General features: G+C 35.8%; 1 protein-coding gene and 1 long non-coding RNA gene across 4 annotated transcripts in view; one reads left to right on the top strand and one right to left on the bottom strand.

Annotated features, from left to right (window-relative positions):
• Positions 1-18,860, top strand: part of LOC133848035 (uncharacterized) — an 85,092-nt gene that overhangs the window by 18,117 nt on the left and 48,115 nt on the right. For 2 of the 3 annotated variants that reach the window (XR_009895207.1, XR_009895208.1), the window contains exon 2: positions 2,129-2,584. The exons of the other annotated variant lie outside the window; for it this stretch is intronic. This is a non-coding gene — a long non-coding RNA (uncharacterized LOC133848035). The remainder of the gene's footprint in view (positions 1-2,128; positions 2,585-18,860) is intronic. 3 annotated transcript variants of the gene reach the window in all.
• Positions 4,230-5,086, bottom strand: LOC133848005 (uncharacterized). Its single transcript, XM_062283368.1, has one exon. It carries the CDS (start codon positions 5,012-5,014, stop codon positions 4,418-4,420), a length of 597 nt encoding a protein of 198 aa, XP_062139352.1. The 5' UTR covers positions 5,015-5,086; the 3' UTR covers positions 4,230-4,417.

Genomic DNA, 18,860 nt, shown 5'->3' with positions numbered 1-18,860 from the left:
CTTTCAATATACCAAAAAATACTAATTATATAGTAAGATATACTAAGTCAATATATAGAAAAATATTAAAGCATACTAAATAAGTATACCGCAAAATACTAAATTAATATACCGATAAATACTGAAATGTACCCAATAAATATATCGAATAAATACTTAGATACACTCAATCAATATACCGAAAAATACTACGAGATGACTTATCAATACTGAAATATACCGAATCAGTATTTCAAGAAATCCCAATCGATGCTAAATTAATACCGAAAAAATACTGAAATACATTTTGATCAATATACCAAAAATTCGGAGGTATACCGAGACAATATACCAAAAGAAAAAACTAAAATATACCTTTCCAATATACAGCTGTGCTCTTTGAAATAGCAGTGCTAACGACCTGCGTGTTTAAAATTAAAAAAAATACTTTTATAAACACAACTTCCAGATAAAATTTAGTTATACCAGCAAAACGTAACTAAACACACCGAAGATTTGTAAGGTATACCAATATACTATTACGTTGAAAATATACCGTAGGTCAGTATAAGAACGGACGGACAGAGAGGCAGACATGTCTAAATCGTCTCGGTTGTTGACATTGATCAATAATTTATTTTATGGATATGCCTAGGCACAAAGTTATCATACCCTTCTACCATAAAAGTAGCGGGTATAAAGAACACATATTGAAGAAGACGAGACGCTGCTGTACGGAGAATCGTAAATTTTATAGAGATAAGGATTAGGAGCGCTCACAGTTGAAGAAGCTCTAATTGAACTGCATTTGCACTCGGCTTCAAGTTGGCTGCGAATTTGGTACAGTTTGGTGTCGCAATCTGGCTAATGAATTGATAACACAATTGCGATTCAACTCGGCAGCGGTCGAGCGGCCAAAAAACCGTTTTAATGAGCCATCAAATGCAGCCGCCTAATCATTGTTTATGTTTATGATGTTCAAAGCCAAAGCCAAAGTCAGAGTCAGAGTCAGAGCTTCAACTGTGGCAACTGTGGCAAGTGTGGCTTGTGGCTTGTGGCATGTGGCATGCGGCAGCCGCTTTACGCACTGAGCAACCGAGTGTTAAGTGCAATTTTCCGCTGACCGCTGCGTTCTTTTTTTTCATTCGCTTTTTCTTTGCAAGTGAAATTTATGCAAATGGTCAAACAATTCGATTCTTTCGACATTTTTTATTTTACTTTTATTGCGCTTCGCTTTTTTTCTTTGCGCAATTATCGGAGCAACGTTTGGGGGCAGCTGGGGGCGTCACCTGCTGTGGCATTCGATTGAACTCAAGTGTGCCAGTTACGGCCGGCAATCAAAAGCCAAGAGACAACAGACATCCGACAACAACAAGCAACAGACACGTGACGCATGCCACACAGCGGGTGGGGCAAGCAAATTGAAATTGAAAAGCGATTGAAATTGAAATGTGCCTCGAGGAACAACAACAACAACAACCCAACCACTGACAATGTAGTCAAAGTGCTCCACATTTTGCACCACAAGACAACGAAATACCCTAGGAAGAGGATAGAGAGTTGTCACTGATAAATACCCTGCATTATACCCTTTCTTTAGACTGCTTTTGAAAGTTCTTACTTCTTATATATAGTATATTTATTTCTTAAAAGTGCAAAACGAATTACAGTAATGATTAATAATGTGATATGGTGTGAATTATCTAGTTAATTTTCCTCACTACAGGGTATCAAATAGCTGTAGAAAACAGCAACTTGCTCAATTGTGGGTGTTGTTTCTTGTGTGAGCTCTGATGTTGCACAGTGGAGCAAACTTATTTGTAATACTTGAAGGAATAAATTAGGATTAAGAATATGTTAGACTTTTATTATTTATTATTTCAATGATGATTGAAAGACACTTTATATACAAAACCATTCGGTATTAAATGATACTTTAAATATGATATTCTTCGTCAGATGATTTAATAAAATTGTCTTCTTCAAACATTTTCCTAAAGCTACTTAAAAAGAAAATACATTTTCTTGGCCATTAGAATAGAAAAGTCATTATTATCAGCTTCCTTTCCGATTTTTAATTTATTATTGCATGAATTAAACTTAAATATTTTTTTAGCATAACTAACTGAAAGTTTGTTCTCTTTTACAGATAATTCTTTGAATTTTTCTTGAAAATTCTCAAAATGCAGCACTATATTTAATATTGGCGATCAGCTTTGCAGTATATTTAAACAATCGTTACCTTCAGACTTATATGTAATGTGAATAAAGTGAAATAAGTAAATATAAGTGAAAAAAGTGAATAAAGTGAAAAAGGTAAAAAAAAAATGAATAAAGTGAAATATGTAAGCAAAGTTAATAAGTGGAAAAGTGAATAAAGTGAAGAAATTGAAAAAAGTTAAGTAAGTGAATAAAGTGAATATATTGAAAAAAGTAAATATAGTGTGAAAAATGATATAAATGAATGAGGTGCAAAATGTGAATAAAGTGCAATAAGTAAAAAAATGTGAAGTACATAATATCATCAAAAATATCGCTAACAATGCTATCAATGATTGGAATTTACTCACTGAAAGTATTTGAAATATAAATATTTGGAATATCGGTAAGTGCAATAAATGCATTATTATCAATTGCCTTAATTTTGTAAGACGACTTCAATTGCATTCTTCGTCAACTCTCAAGTTCAACTCAAAGTCAAATGTGCATATGTATGTGTTACTTTCGATATGGGGGGTAAATTGCTTTGGCACCACTGTGCGAGGCCAGGCAACGGCACATTTCGTATCGAAGATGCAAATTTGCCAAGTGAAGTGTCAACATCTCGCGATGCTTGCATTCAAATTAAGATTGCCAAATACCTCTTTACTCTTCTCTGGTTTCACTTTACTAAGTTAAAATCTGCAACCCTTTGAGGGGACAATGGACGAGCCAAGGCTTTTCCTTGGATGTGAATTTCGAACCGCTAGATTTAGCCACCGGATGAATGGGGCATGGAAATAGAGCTGATACGAGATGCAAATGAATACGCACACGCCAAACGCGCAGGTGACCAACAAAAAAACAGAAAAAAAAAACAAACAAATATGTAGGCAACGTGATATGAGAAATATTTTTACCCCCCATTCTTTACCCTTTTCTCTTCTCTTTCATTTCGTGAGCAAAAGAATTTACAAAACGTTGCATTGTCTTTGCGCATTCGCAATCTAGCATCTTTGATTTTTCCTTTTTTGTCTTCTGTTCTGTTCTGTTCTGTTCACATGGGGCGTCGTTCGATGTCTACGAAATGCATTTTAATGTTTATAAAATAAATATTTAACATGGCAGATTCGGTTTTGGATAAAAACCAAAAAGAAAAACAAAACACAATAACAAACAGAATAAGTATCGCCAAGAGCTGACTGCATCGTGCTTTTTTATGACGCTGTGTAAGTCTTTGCCACACAGATCAATCTTTATGGCCGGCTCCTTGATGGCTCGATGGCTCGATGGCTCGTTGGCTCTCAATGGGCGAGATGCATATAAAAATTTACGAGCTTAAATTAGTGAAACGCAGCAGGTTGCAAGCAGCGAGTCGGGCGCCGGCCACCAGACGAGAGACTGTTATGAGATTCTAAAAGTGCCTCTAAAAGTTTTTCTTGTTGTTTGTGTAACTCGTCACTTGCTACTCGTTGGCAAATGCTCTTTCATTTTTACTCGCTACTTAGTGGTCATTGATGTTAATTGTCTCGTTGCTTTGTGCCTTCTCTAATCCATTCGTTGCCTACCTTATTATTACTCCTTGATGTAAAATTATATGTTCTTAAATTATGTTTCCCTTCAGTTTGTTTACCCTATGCCAATATTAGTTTGTAAGTTTCTCGTTTGCTAACCAATAATTAATCGCTGCTTACTAACAAATATTTCTAAAATACAGCTTGTGACTAGGAACTACTTGCGGCTATCCGTTTAAACACATCTCGTTACTCGTTAACAGTCACTTGCTGTTTATTTGCAAGAATGAAAAAACATATTAATCGTCACTCGTCGCTGAATAATCTCTTTTAAATCACATCCGTTACTTGCAACTTGATGGTTGTTGCTTCAATTTAATGTCTTACACCTACCAAGTTGCTTCTTGTCGTGAGTCAATCGATAGATCCTTGCAAGTATAAATAAAATACAATTCGTCACTCGCCGTTTACTTACAAATATGAATAATATACATCTCTCGTCACTTAATATTGATACAACTCATTAAAAATCACTCGCTTTTTATTAAGAAAATTTGAATGAAATGCAATTTCGCCACTCGCCACTATATTACTAGTTACAACTCGAACTTGATAGATTTTAATATTGGTAAAAGACAATATGAATAATTTTACCCGCTTACTTGTAATTAAAAACAATGACGTATAAAATATGAGCCAACTAATGAGCTGTTACTCGTTACTCGCTACCACTGACGAGCTGCATTCGCTAGCGGAAAGAGCGTCGTAATAATTATTATTATTCGTGGCAATGGCTGCAATCGTGTTGTCAAATCATTGTCAAAGACATAGTGAATAATGCCCCGGTTCGTCTCCAGCATTTGTTGCTCCAATTGCGAATTGGAGATGCCATCTCGATCGGCAATACACTCGTGGGTCAGATCATCGGTGATTTGAATGTGAAAGGGAAAGCAATACATGCGAACGTATTTAAATTTAACGGTTCGCTTGCCCCCATCCTCATCGTAGCAAATGTATTCCTTCAGCTCGACCAGTCGAATGCTGGCACAATTATGCAACTCCGATTCCTTGAGGGCAACCATGACATACTCCAACGACTTGGGCATAAAGAGGGCCATGCGATCGTCCTGCTTCATGAATGTGTCACGAAACTTTGTGTACGCAACAAGTGGGAATTTTCCTTTACACTTTTGATACATAATCTGTTTGCTGTCCTTCAAGTATTCGCAACGTTTGGGCAGCACGAATTTCTGATATTTATACGCATCTACTGCAAATGGCAGCAAAAACATCAGCCACCACAACAAAGTGAAACACCACATTGTTGAAATTCACACAAAATTTGATATTTTCTAGCTCATTTTCCTTTTGACACTTTCAGTTCAATTCAAATTCGAATTTGAGTCAGAGTTCGTGACTGGAAAAGCTTGAGTCAGTCAATTGATATTTTTCGTTTTTTGTTGTTGTTGATCTGTTGATTTGTTGATTTAATTGTTTAATTATAGAAAATTATGGCGAACGTTGAACGTTGCTCAACTCAATTCTAGTTCAATTCTCAACTCAATGTAGTTCTCATTGGTTTTGTTTTTTCGTTTTACTTTTTGCCTGGCTAATGAGTGTCACGAGCAGACACCTGACACATGACACGACATGGTCAAGTGTAGCAACTACACTTCACTCCACTCCACTACACTTCACTCAGATGGGTGCTCCTTGGCAATGACTCAAAGTGCAGTAAAATCACTTGCAACAGTCAGAGAAATTGTACCAACATTATTTGCACAACTCGTTACTCATTGACAGTCAGTCGTTGTTTATTTGCGAGTATGAATAAAATATTATTCGTTACTCGTCGCTGAATAGTAATTCTTAAATCTCAATCGTTACTTGCAACTTACTACTCTTTGCTTCACTTTAATGTCTTACACCTGCCAACTCGCTACTCGTCGTTAGTCTGGCTAGTATAAATAAAATTCAACTCGTTACTCGCAGTTTACTTTCTAATAAATAATGAATAATATACAACTCGTTACTTGGTATATATTAATATTATTTGCTAGTATATCTAAAATATATCTCGTCACTCGTCACATAATATACAACTCGAGTTTATCGCTCTTCTGCACTCCCTCAATTCATCTCGTTCTCCTCCTCTTCCACTGGTTGGCGCTTGTTAATATGCTTTTCAATGGTCTGGTTGTTGTTGTTGTTGCTCCTGCCAGTGCAAGTATAATTCCATGATTAATGCAACGGCATATTTAAATATCAATGCGAGTGTGCGAATATCTTGCCAATGGCCATTTTCTCAGCTCTCAGCTCTCAGCTCACAGCTCATAGCTCAGTTCAGTTCTCAAGTCGCAGTCTTTCAGTCTTTACCCAGATTGACTTTTCCGGGCATCACCCGAGCAGTGCCAATTGATGGATCTCAGTTGGAGCCCCCCCAGCAAGCAGCCAACTTGAAAGTTATCTTCTCCTCAGAGTAGTGCATATGATTGCGTAATCCGCTTGTCACATTGACTTTGCAACTTGCCAGTTGACTTAATGCCATTTACAGTTGATGCAATTGCGAACATCAAGCAAGCAATGCATCAGCTGTTGGTGCTGATGTCTTTATCAAGTCGCATCTATTTTATGCATTTCATTCAACAATATTTACCTCGATATTTAAGGTGCTAAAAGTGGAAATAAATTTCAATTAATTTTTGCTTTTCAATTTTTTTTTTAATTTATTATTTTCTTTTTTATAATGTATTTTCCCAATTTATGAAATTTAAAAGAGAATTCAATACGCATCCATTTAGTTCTTAGTATTAATTTATTTATTTTCATTTTTTTAAATTCTATTTAATATGAGTTTTGTAAATTTCTCTATAAAAAGTTTTGCACTACAAATGTAGAGGCTTTGTTGTCTGAATTTCTTGAAAAGTATGCAATTTTGTTCGCTTAAAACCAACTTTTGTTTCAAAAGCTTGCTTCACAATTAATTTTCTTTTGTTAACCAACCATATGCATTTTATTTTCTAATTATTCATATATATTTTCTTTAAATTTAATAAATATTATTCTATATTCAAGAAGCTTTTTTTAATTGTAAATCATGATTAATCTTTCAATTAATTTTGTTAATGGAAAACTTACGAAGAGCATGACAAAAAAGTGAATATAGAATTTCAATTGTATAGAAAGAAATACCAGAGATTCTTTTGCTTTTGTCATCGTCGTCGTTGTCAAATGGTGAAGCAGCGCAGTCAAATGAGTTTGACAACAACTTTTGTGCGTGTTTTTTGTGTTCTCAGATGGATTTCATAGATCATTTCTAACTAGTTGGAAGCTGCATTCGATGAGTCGTTAAAGTGAGTAAATTTGTCTCTAGATTTATGTGACAAATGGCATTTCATTCACATTGACGTTCAAATTGACAATCACATTTGAGAGTTGAGAGCGGATAGAATCGAAGCCAGCCTCCCCGTTGAGTTTGTGCGCGCATTTTATTAAGCAATTTATTAAGTTATTGATTCTGTTTGGAGCATTCGATGGATCTTAATTAATATTGTGTGTTCAAATCCGACAGCAGCAACAAAACAACAACGCAAAACAATAACAACAACATTTAACTTAACGGCACTTTTTGTCTCTATCTCTCTCTCTCTCCCTCTCTCTCTCTGTGTTTGTGTTTATTTACATTTATTTATGCATTTCGTCGTCGATGAAAACAAATTAATTTATCGATTTTGTCATTAATGGGATTTCCTCCCAACCAACATTTTGTTGTTTTCAATTCGTTCTTTTTTTTTTTTGTTGTTGTTGTGTGTGTTGTTTTTTATTGACAATTTTTCAGTCAAGTGTCGTTAGTGTAGAGTGCGAGTAGCGACGATTTTGTCAACTTGTTTGACAAGCTGCTAAAGTTATTAAAAAGAAAGATATATAATTTATCTACTTAATCTTTTATATTTCCAAAATATTTTGAAATTATTGCGATCAGCTAAAAATGGTTAAAGTTATGAATATATTTTCGATTTAAGAAATATATGTGTATGGTAAATTACGCCTACTGCAATCAGGTCTTAGGTGCTTTAGTTGATAATCTTATATATTTTGTCTGTTATATATTATATTCGGTGGACTTTAGTATTTTTTTAGTTATATTATTTGGTAAATCGTATATATTTTGTCCTCTACGGTATATTTAGAATGTAAAATAATATTTATATACTAAATATATATCATTTCAGTATTTTGTGGTATATTATTGGTATATTTGTAGAATATGGTTTTATTGAAAATGGACTTTATTACTTGTTTTTATTTTTTTTTGTTATTTATATATTTATTATTTTTTTTCTTTTCGATGATCAATTTGATATTTTTATTTAGATTTCTTGTGTGTTTACCAACTCTATAAGAAAGAGTATATGGTGTGGAGCTTATTGACTTTAAGCTTTTCATTCTTGTTTGATTAACTCTTCTTTCCCTCTCTCTCGCTTTCTTTCTCCCTCATACTTGTTTTGTTTGTTTGTTTGGCATTGTCCGCCACAGGTGGCAATCGACATGCGCGCATCCAACATTTTCCAGGCAGGCAATCACCTGCAGTTTATTTGGTTAAGCAACCTCAAGGGTGAAGGGAAGGGGAGGAGGAGCGGGAGGAGGAGGTGAGGCGGTTGGGCCTACCGCCTGCCAAATTTGAGTCGAGCTGTCGATCGGAAGTTGGCTGACCATTTACGACAAACTGTCAACGTTCTCCATATTAATTATGCGTTTACTTTTGTTGTTGTTTTTCTTCCTCTCTTTTGCGCTTTTGCGTTTTTTACATTTTTCGTTTTACGTTTTTTTTTTTTTTTTACGTTTTACGAAGCCGCCGCCACTTCACAAGTTTGTCTGCACTTCCTGTACCCTTTCCTTGCCGCCCGCCGCCACGTTCCCTTCCCTCCGGTGTTGGCGGCCTAGTCGCAAAGGTTCTCGCCAGACAGACACTTGGAAATTGTGTCACGCGACGCGTATCAAAATCAGTTCGCGAAAACTACTCGACGAATTGGGCATGAGGAATCAGAAATCAGAAATCAGTAAACAGAAATCGGTAATCGGTAAACGAAATGGGAATTGATATTTTAATACCCGCTACCCATAGGGTCGAAGGGTATTATAACTTTGTGCCGGCAGGAAATGTATGTTACACGTAGAAGGAGGCATCTCCGACCCTATAAAGTATATATATTCTTGATCAGCATCAACAGCCGAGACGATCTAGCCATGTCCGTTTGTGTGGATCTGGATCTCAGAGACTATAAGAGATAGAGCAATAATTTTTTTTCAGCATTTGTTATGTTTGCACGCAGATAAAGTTTGTTTCAAATTTTTGCCACGCCCACTACCGCCACCCCCAAATCAAAAAAATCGAATAACAGGCGTAATTTTAAAGCTAGAATTGCGAATTTGGAAAAGCTAAAAGTTTCGGCATTAGTTGCCAAACTTTTGAAAACCGAAATCAATTGCAAAACAAAAATGTTTGTGACAAGCAAATGGCAAACAATTAGCGATAACCGAGGAGGTCGACAATTGGGTGTTTGGTTGGTTTGCTTTAAAAGACGAACAATTTTATTGGCGTGGTATCCACAAATTGCCAGAAAGGTAGTCAAAATGTGTAGAAAACAATTGCCAATATTTTGAATAAAATTTCTTTTACTTTCCCCATTAATAATTAGTGTTTTTTTATGTTCACAAAAAAAACGCTCATTTCATACCGGTACACCTAATACACTCATACATAGTAGATTCTGACTGATACATACACACGTGTCGTACTTTTTGTAATAAATTGTCACTGACAAAATAGTCGGTCTTATTCTGTTCTCCAAACAGTACAGTGCTTTTATTTGTGAGTATTTCAGAATTTTCTGAATTATGGACACACATATGGACAAATACAAAGTGAGATGTTAAGACGAAAGACTATTTTTTTAGTGTAGAGACAGACACAACAACCATGCGGGCATGGCAGTGGGATTCGAACCCACAACTGGATAGATATTTTGATAGAGAGAGCAGACGAGCGTCTCTACCGATTACACTATCCAGTCGGCGAATGTCTGTCGAATTTAATAGCATTTTGAAATTGAGGTAGGTTGAAAAGGAGTTATAGGCTTGTGTCCTGACTAGTCGAGATTCGAATCTAAAGAGCCTAGAGCCACTGTTAGTTATTGTTATCTTAAAATGTAAAAACCAAAATTTTAAAGTTCAAACTTTTTTTAAATAGAGTTTTAACAAGTAAGAAAGCTACAGTCGAGTGTGCTCGACTGTGAAATACCCGCTACCCATTTTGAATAAAAGCAAAATATTACGGTAATAATCTCAAAATATTAAAAATAAATATGCATGTATTTTCGATCAGGATTTGAACTCGAGCACCACCGAGCTCGAGCATACAGACGCTAATATAGATGAGCATGTATATACGTATACGCATACATACAATACATACATAGCAGGCGGTTTTGCTCATACAAAATATTTCTTTAATAAAATCCACAATTTTTATTCATAATTGTTGTAAACACGATTAAAAAAAAGTTTGTACCCCGAGAGGGCTCGAACCCGAGTCCCCTGACTACCACAACACTAACATGCTTGCACTCTATTATTGATTTGTAAGAGCAGGAGTGGGCGTGGCAAACATTTGAAACAAACTGCGTGCAAACATAACAAATACTGTCGAAAAAAAATTATAGCTCTATCTCGTATAGTCTCTGAGAGCGATACGAGCGATCTCATTCAAGAACCCATAAATCGGTTGTTCATTGAGTCTTTTCGTAACGAGTCGCTGGGTGGCGGGTATCTCACAGTCGAGCACACTCGACTTTAACTTTCTTACTTGTTTGTATTGGTTATTGACATGCGCACATTGTGCTAGTTAAAGTTGAGTTCCCTTTTCAGAGTCTGTCTGCTTGGTTTATTGTTAAATTGTTTAATATTATGTATATATACCTTATTGCACTTGAATCTGAATACCCAGCAACTATGAGAATAGATTAAATAGGTGGGCCAAGTACTGTTAAACTATAGTTTATATAATGTAATGTTTATGTAAGTTAGGAAGATTTTTCAAGAGCAAGTAAATTTGACAGTTAGTTTGTTGAACTGCAGGTAAAACTAACAGTTAAGAAAGCTACAGTGCAGTATTCTCTACTGAGAGATACCCGGTACACATTTGCAATAAAAACCGATTATAAAAATATACCACAAGAATACTAATATGTATATACCAAAAATAATGTCATAAATTCAAAATATACCATAGAATACATAATGTATCAAATTGTACTGTACGGTATATTTTAAATGTATCCACTCCATTAATATGACTTTCGGTGTTAACTGATTTCAAGAATTATTTGATTCATTCGTTTAGTTAATTGCAAATGATTTCTAATTAATAATTCGATTTTTGTTTTACCGTAGTTTTCATTTTTGTAAGATCAAAACTTTTGCATTTGTGTAATTGGAATTCAGCTTTCAATTGCTTGTAATCTTTGCAGGGTATTTGTGGCATCATAACACTCTCACTTTGCGAATAGCGCGCGACCTTCCGACTGTCAATACTCGCATACGAAGTTTGTAGTTTGTAGCTGTTGGCGGCCAAAAATATTGTATTTGTGGTGTGCGGAGTGAGTGTGAGTTTGATTGATACGCGGCGAAACTGCTGAAAGCACCGTTAAACTTTTGCCATTGCCCGCTGACATCTGACATCTGACACTTGGAAACTTGAGGCAGTTAGCCCTGCGGCCCTACGCGTCTCTTGTTTGTTGTTTGTTGTTGAAATTCTTGCCTCATTAATCGCTCGCAATTAAGCGCCACTTTATTTCCAAATTCACACTATCCATTTCTTTGTTGTTATTTTTGTTTTCTTTTTTTTTTGTGTCTTGATACATTCGCTTTTGATTGTTTTCCATCGCAGCAGCAGCAGCAACAGCAGCAACACAGACACATTTGTATCCCTTTTGTGGCACAGCAATCGATTGTGATTTGTGTTTGGCTGTCTGTGGCACGTGTTCAATGTTGAATGCGACAACTCGCTGCTTGCTTCGCTAAGCTGGCCAAAGTTGGTCACTCAATCCATTGTTCGTTGGCATGAAGGATTGAAATAAGCACGTGACACTAACCTTGGGGGGAAAGCTAAAGCTGACTAACAATCTGGTAAAGTGTTCATTTAAATGCATACGCAATAATTAGGTATTTATTCTCAAAACAAAAGACTTAGGCAGCGAACTTGCAGAGGAAATGAAGTACGTTGGCACTATGTAAAACTGAGATCTAGATGGGAAAAAATATTGGGAATATTTCATTAAACTATAACATCCAATAGAAACTCTTCCATATAAACGAATGACTTAGGCAACAAACTTGCAATGTTGGAAAATAAAAAAAAGACTTAGGCAACAAACTTGCCGAGGAAAGAACTTCAGCTAATACTAGGGAATATTGAATTAAACACCAAAATCTAGTAATAGTTTCATATAAGTAAAGGACTTAGTCGACAAACTTGCAATGCAAGCAATAAGAGCAAAAGACTTAGGCAACGAACTTGCACAGAAAACAAAATAAATTCAACTGCGAGTTAGATGAAGATAGAACTATTATAGATTTGATTGAACTGTAGCATCAAATAAAATACTGTTCCATAAAAACGAAAGACTTAGGCAACGAACTTGCTGTTAATCTACATGAAGTTAAGGCATGGAAAAAAAGCATGATAAACTGAAGCGAGAGAGAGAGAGAGACGAATAATGCACCAAAAATTGGAGGGAGATATACTATTTAATTATAATTAATATATTTGATGATATTTATGCTAATAATAGTAACAAAAGACTCAGACGACAAACTTTATTTGGTAAATATGAAAATGATGCTCACAAGCAAGTTAAAATGCTGACAGACATATCATAATTCAACTGTGTTATATTAAACATCATTATGAGTACTATATAAACAAAAGACTTAAGCAACGAACTTGAGGAGCTCAGAGCGAAGCAAAAGAATCGTGCGAATAATTATGCAAACTCAAAAAAAAAAATGCAAGAAATGATGAGTCGAGGAAAATGGGAAAGCGGATTGCTACACTTGACAAGCCAATAAACTGACCTTAGCTTTATTGAATCGAAAGACTTAAGCAACAAACTGGCAACGAATTGAAATCGGAAACCGTTTTACTATTTTGTGTGTGTGTTTGTGTTTGCTTTTCAGCTGGCAGGAAACAACTTTTCTTCGCCTATTTTGTAAACGCTTTGGCTTTTGAGCACTGACAAAAATCTAAGCCTTGCACCTGTTTGACTGCTGCTGCTGTGGCAAGTTGAAAGGCTGCACTGCAGCATGCCGCAGTCAAAGTCATAAATAACTGAAATCTCTATCTGTGCTACCGAATCAGCTGGCAAATGCCACAGGCTGCTGCTGCTGTTGTTGTTGTTGCAGTTGGAGTTGGAGCAACGGCGAGAGTTGAGTTTAGTTTCAGTTTAGCATTAAAGACGAGTCGCAGTTTCATACATTTGTTACATATGTGTGTGGTTGACTAGCTAGCTAGCCGATTAGCCAGCCGAGGGGAGCACATTATATAGCACTATATAGACCTTAGACTGAACACACACACACAGACAACGTCGCACTTTAATCTGGTTCTGGGCGCTGAGCGCATTAATTATGCGTTTTCAAGCATCAAACAATTTTTTTCTATTCTTGTTGTTGTTGTTGTTCTTCGTGCAGCACATGCTTCTTCTTGTATGAATTTCTTGGCACGAGTTGCTTAATTAATTTAATTAATGTTTTTCAAAAGCGACTGCGGCGCTGTTGCTGTTGCTGTTGACGCCACTGATGAGTTCGTTCGTTCGCTCGCTCGTTTTTCCCCTCTTGGTTATTTTTGTGTTCATCTTTTTGTATTCTAACGGTAGCACGAATGCTCATTGAAAAAACTCCAAAGAGAGTGAGAGAGAGAGAGAGAGGGAGAGCAAGAATAATGCAACACACGCAACACTTGTGAGTTCACATCGTCTGCGATGATGATTTCCATATAAATATTCAAATAACTTTTGTCGATTTCGATCAATTTGCAATTAGAGAAAAGACCACGAAATTTGGAAATCTGAAAATTTGGCATTTTTGATTTCATTTTGAATACAAAATGCATAAACATTTTCTAATGTTTAATTAAAATTTATGTGATGATGCGACGAAGAAAAAAGAACTTCTGTCCAGCTGAATTAATGAAATTCGATTGAAATTTCCTGCCATTAAAACTTGTCACAACATCTCTCCGAGATCTCCATTTCCATTTCTATTTTCTAGACTCTTTTTTTTTGTTCGCTTTTGTGTTTATCGTTGAACCCAAGGTTTAAAGTCGACCCCGCTGTGGCACTTGACTTAGCCACAGGGCACAAACACACACAGAATCGTCATCGAAATCCTAATCGTAATCAAATCATATCTTCTGCTGCTGCTTCTGCTGTTGCATAATGTGAGGCACACAGTGCGTGTGAAAAGCATGCGACGGACGAATCTGTCGGTCGCTGTCTAGACGCCGTTGGGCGACCTCAAACTGCGAGACAAGTGAAAATTTATTTACACAGATCGTAATCATTCAAAGCGCGTTGAAAGTCTTCGATCAGCAGCGGGAAAAATTCCCGATTGAGAGAGAGAGAGAGAGAGAGAGAGAGAAAAGTGTGTGCAAGGGACGAGGCAGAAAACCATGTGAAATTTCGAATTCTATTCTATTTTCAATCTACAATTTAATTTCGCTATTAAATAAATGCAACGATGTAAAGTTATACTCGTAAAATTGTTAGGTAGATAAAATTTAATTTATCATATCATGTTTCAAACCATTAGAGAAAATTTTAAGATAATTAGGATTCAAGTGTCTTTTAGAATAGTGCACAAAATTATTACACAATTAAAATTCAAAATAATCAAAATATTTAAAATAACAGATTGATTTTCTGAATCAGTATAAAAATGAATAAGACAGAAAATTCTTAGCTAGAATTGAATCTTTCCTAATTGATATAAATATTTATATTGATATGCTATAAATAAAGTTAAAATCCACCAAATAATTACACCAATAAATATACCAAGAGTTAATTTGGTATATCGATGTAAGATTATTCTTAAAATATACCAAAATAATATACCGTAAAAATGCTGAAATATACCAAATGCTACATTTGGTATATCAATATATTATTATTCTTAGAAATATACCATATGTGCATTTCCAAAATCGCGCACGGGACATTCGTACGCGTTCAAAGTAAAAACACGGCAAAAAGGAAACGTTTTTTTTTTCAACTGAAACGCTTAATGTACAGCATTTTATTAGCTCTTTCATTGGTGCAAAGATTGATGATGGGTATTTTTTCATTTAGAAGATAATTGCAGAAGTCAAGTGATTCGCACGGGACACAAAACGGAAGTGGTTTAAGAGGTCAACCAATTCAAACGCAAATTTCAGCTAATCCAGAGGCAATATTTTAATGCAACTAATTTTAAATTTTTGTGCATTGATGCCTCATTAAGAAGATTATAATTTTTTTCAAAAACGACTTGTATTTTTTTTTTAATTCAATTTGAAGTAAATTCGCACGGGACATCGCGCACGGGACATTTTTTACCACCACTATTTTTACACCCGCTACCCATAGGGTAGAAGGGTATTATAACTTTGTGCCGACAGGAAATGTATGTAACAGGTAGAAAGAGGCATCTCCGACCCCATAAAGTATATATATTCATGATCAGCGTCAACAGATGAGACGATCTAGCCATGTCCGTCTGTCCGTCTGTGTGTCTGTGTGTCTGTCCGTATGAACACCTAGATATCACAGACTATAAGAGATAGAGCTATAATTTTTTTTCGACAGCATTTGTTATGTTTGCACGCAGATCAAGTTTGTTTCAAATTTTTGCCACGCCCACGTCCGCCCACGCAAATCAAAAAAGTTGAATAACAATCGTAATTTTATAGCTAGAGTTGCGTATTCTGGTATATAGAATAATAACTATAATAGTTATGATTCCTAAAAATTTGGTTGCGATCAGACTAAGATTGTGGAAGTTATTAAAGAAATACTTTTGTATGGGCAAAAACACCTACTTACTATGGGTCTGAGTTTCTTTGGCTGATAATCTGGTATATTGTGCCGTCTAGGGTATATTTTGAATGCGGTACTATATCGATATACCATATATACCAGTTGGTATATTTTTTAGTATTTTTGTTGAATATTTGGTATATTTTGAGAATAATACCGCAAAATATATTGTTTTTTTTTCAAAATGGGTAGCGGGTATCTCACAGTCGAGCACACTCGACTGTAGCTTTCTTACTTGTTAATTTTGCGGCAATGCTGCCAACTTACTCCATCATTCACATTGTGTAAATATGAGAGAGGAATAAGTTGGTACTTATGTTGTGTACTTACGGTCACGCACGGGACAAACTTTAAATGATCACCAAAAATACAAATATTTTTTTTTCTCCAAATTTTTTTTATATATTTACTGCGCGCATAAACTCTGTTTGCAAAAAAAATTTGATGCAATTCGAACAAGTGATTTGGATTTACTGATAAGAAATGTTGTTTTTCGGTCGCGCACGGGACATTAAAATAAGTGATAATGCAAATCAAAATTTTTACCGTTATTGGTGATCGCATGTTACTTTTTGCGTTCTCTTTCGTTTCTTGCAATCTCCAAATGATTTTACAAAGCAAAAGACAAAGCATAATGCATTTATTTTAGAAGTTGTTATCAAAACAAAATATGCCCTACAAACATCATAATCACAACAGGTGCGTTTGCGGGACTTTGCATTCGAATATTTTGAAATCTATAAATGATAAATGCAAAATTCTTTCAAGTTTATTAAATTTGAATATTTCTTTATGTAACCATGTTGGAAAAAATCATTTTCAAGAAATTTTAATTTTTTGGTCGCGGTGGACCTTTCTGTGGAAATGCCCATATGTTATTCTTGGTACCTTTTTAAACTAAAAATGATTCGATTGCCAAATTGTTTTGCATATTTTTCGTATTTCATCCCAAAAACTAAAAACCATCAAATCTCGATCAGCAACTGATCTTTATATGCACATATCACTATCAAATGTTCTGTCTATAGATGTGATATAAGGATTTAAGATGCATTAAAGTGAATATAGGTCAAGGCGACATACGATTCTGCGAATCGATAACTAATCGATTAATGCTTTTCAACTGCGATCTGCATTGATGGCATTTGTCATAATTATCAACTGTCAACAGGCTTGAGTGCAGAAAGCAATAAAAATGTGGATCGAGTTTTTTTTTTTTTTTTTTTGCATTTCAGAGAGATAGAGAAAAATCGATAGGAGAGACTTATTGCAGACATTCATCATAATTATCAATGACAGTCTAATCGAACGGACAAGAACACAAAATGCACTGAAGAAGGAAAGCACGAGTCTCTCTCTCTCTCTTTCGTTCTCCTTCGTTCTGTTCTACTCTATCGGTGACCATCAAATTTGTGCATTGTGCAACCGATTTTGCAGCACATAGATGCGGCAAATTTAATTTGTGGCCGCAGCAGCAGCATCAGCAGCCGAGGGAGGAATACCGTGAATTGTCGCTGCGGCTGTGTGGCAAGTTTCAGTTGCAGCATTTGTATTGATTTATGCGCAGGCGGCGCAACATCAAAGTCGCCAAATGGCAAGAGACTAGGCATAGAAAGAAAAGAGAAGAGAAGCGAAGCGAAGAGAGAATTGGACTTTGGGAGTGGGCAATGAAATGCCGAATGACGTGTGTACCACAGCGCGTATGCGTAATGTGCTAGGCAACGATTCACCGCTACAGAGCATTGACACTATCATCATTAACATTATCAGCTCAAGGATGCCGCACTGAGAGCGAGAGCAGGGCGGGAGGGGGAAGTCGAAGCTGAAGTTGAGCGACTATTGACAGCCGCAGTTAACAAGCGCTTTAGGAAATTTATCTTTCAAGCATCATAAATCATAGAAGCAACCAAAAACAAACGACGTTCGTCTATGTCTATGGGTTATATAACAATTTCGGGAAGGGAACGTCAAAGTGGGGGAAGTGGAAAGGGAATCGCAGCGCACTTGCCATGCTCGCTGACTTAATTACCCAACTGAGACTCTTTGGCGCGTTCGTTCTTCCGCTTTTTCTCGTTGCGTCCCTTTCTCGCACTCGACTCTGTTCACTCTGCCTTTAATTGTGTACTTTATAATTACCCAGTGGCACCTCTCGTGCCTCGTGGCATATGCCACAAGAAGTTCTACTTCTACTTCTTCTTTTTTTGACTGATTAAGAAAATGATGAAAATGCAGCCAAGCGTCCAAAATGTTGCGTCCAATGCTGATAAACAGCAGCAGCGAACAACAGCAACAACAATTACAACTATATAAGCGTGTGCAGTCAATAAAACCAAAGGAATATATTTATTTTTATGTAGCTTTTAAACTCCGAAACCAAAATAGATTCCAAATATTTTTCAAGTACAACCTAGAACCCAATTCTCTGATGTCAAATTAATATGCAAAGCTTTACAATGCAAAGTTGCTCATTAAGAAGACATGCTTCAGATTCTGGCATTTATTATTATTAGATAATCTAAAATAGGGTTCCAAGTCAAATTTATTCATTTAGTATTAATTATAACTTACCACAAATCAAAGTTAGGCTTCATCTATGTGAATTTAGGAATTTATTTAATTACTTTTCGTAAACTAACACAATTTAAATTAACTAGCTTACGATTATTAAGCATTAGATTATATTTATGTGTAGAAAGATGCAAAAATTTAGATTTTGTAATAAACTATTTTTATTTATTTATTCTATTAAGCAAAATACACTTGGCTTAGTTCAGCTCCGTAATCAATCGACTGAAGAATTTAGCTATTTCCTCTCTTTCTCTGTGTGTTTGTCCGTCTTTCTTTTACTCAGCTGTAACTCCTTTATGCTGTTCGCTTTGTGCATTCATCAATTGCCAATTTGTGCAATTAAATTGCCTTGACATTTGCCTGCTGCGCAGAGACTTAAGCTCTCACAAGGCCACCTTAAGCTGCCTTCCCCCCTCTCTCTCTCTCTTTCTGCGCTGTTCGTTGCCCCACCCTGGGGCAGCGACAG

Source organism: Drosophila sulfurigaster, chromosome X (assembly GCF_023558435.1).
Source record: "Drosophila sulfurigaster albostrigata strain 15112-1811.04 chromosome X, ASM2355843v2, whole genome shotgun sequence".
Lineage (NCBI taxonomy): Eukaryota > Metazoa > Arthropoda > Insecta > Diptera > Drosophilidae > Drosophila > Drosophila sulfurigaster.
The sequence above is the reverse complement of the archived record's forward strand: the minus strand, read 5'-3'. Positions and strand labels throughout refer to the sequence as shown.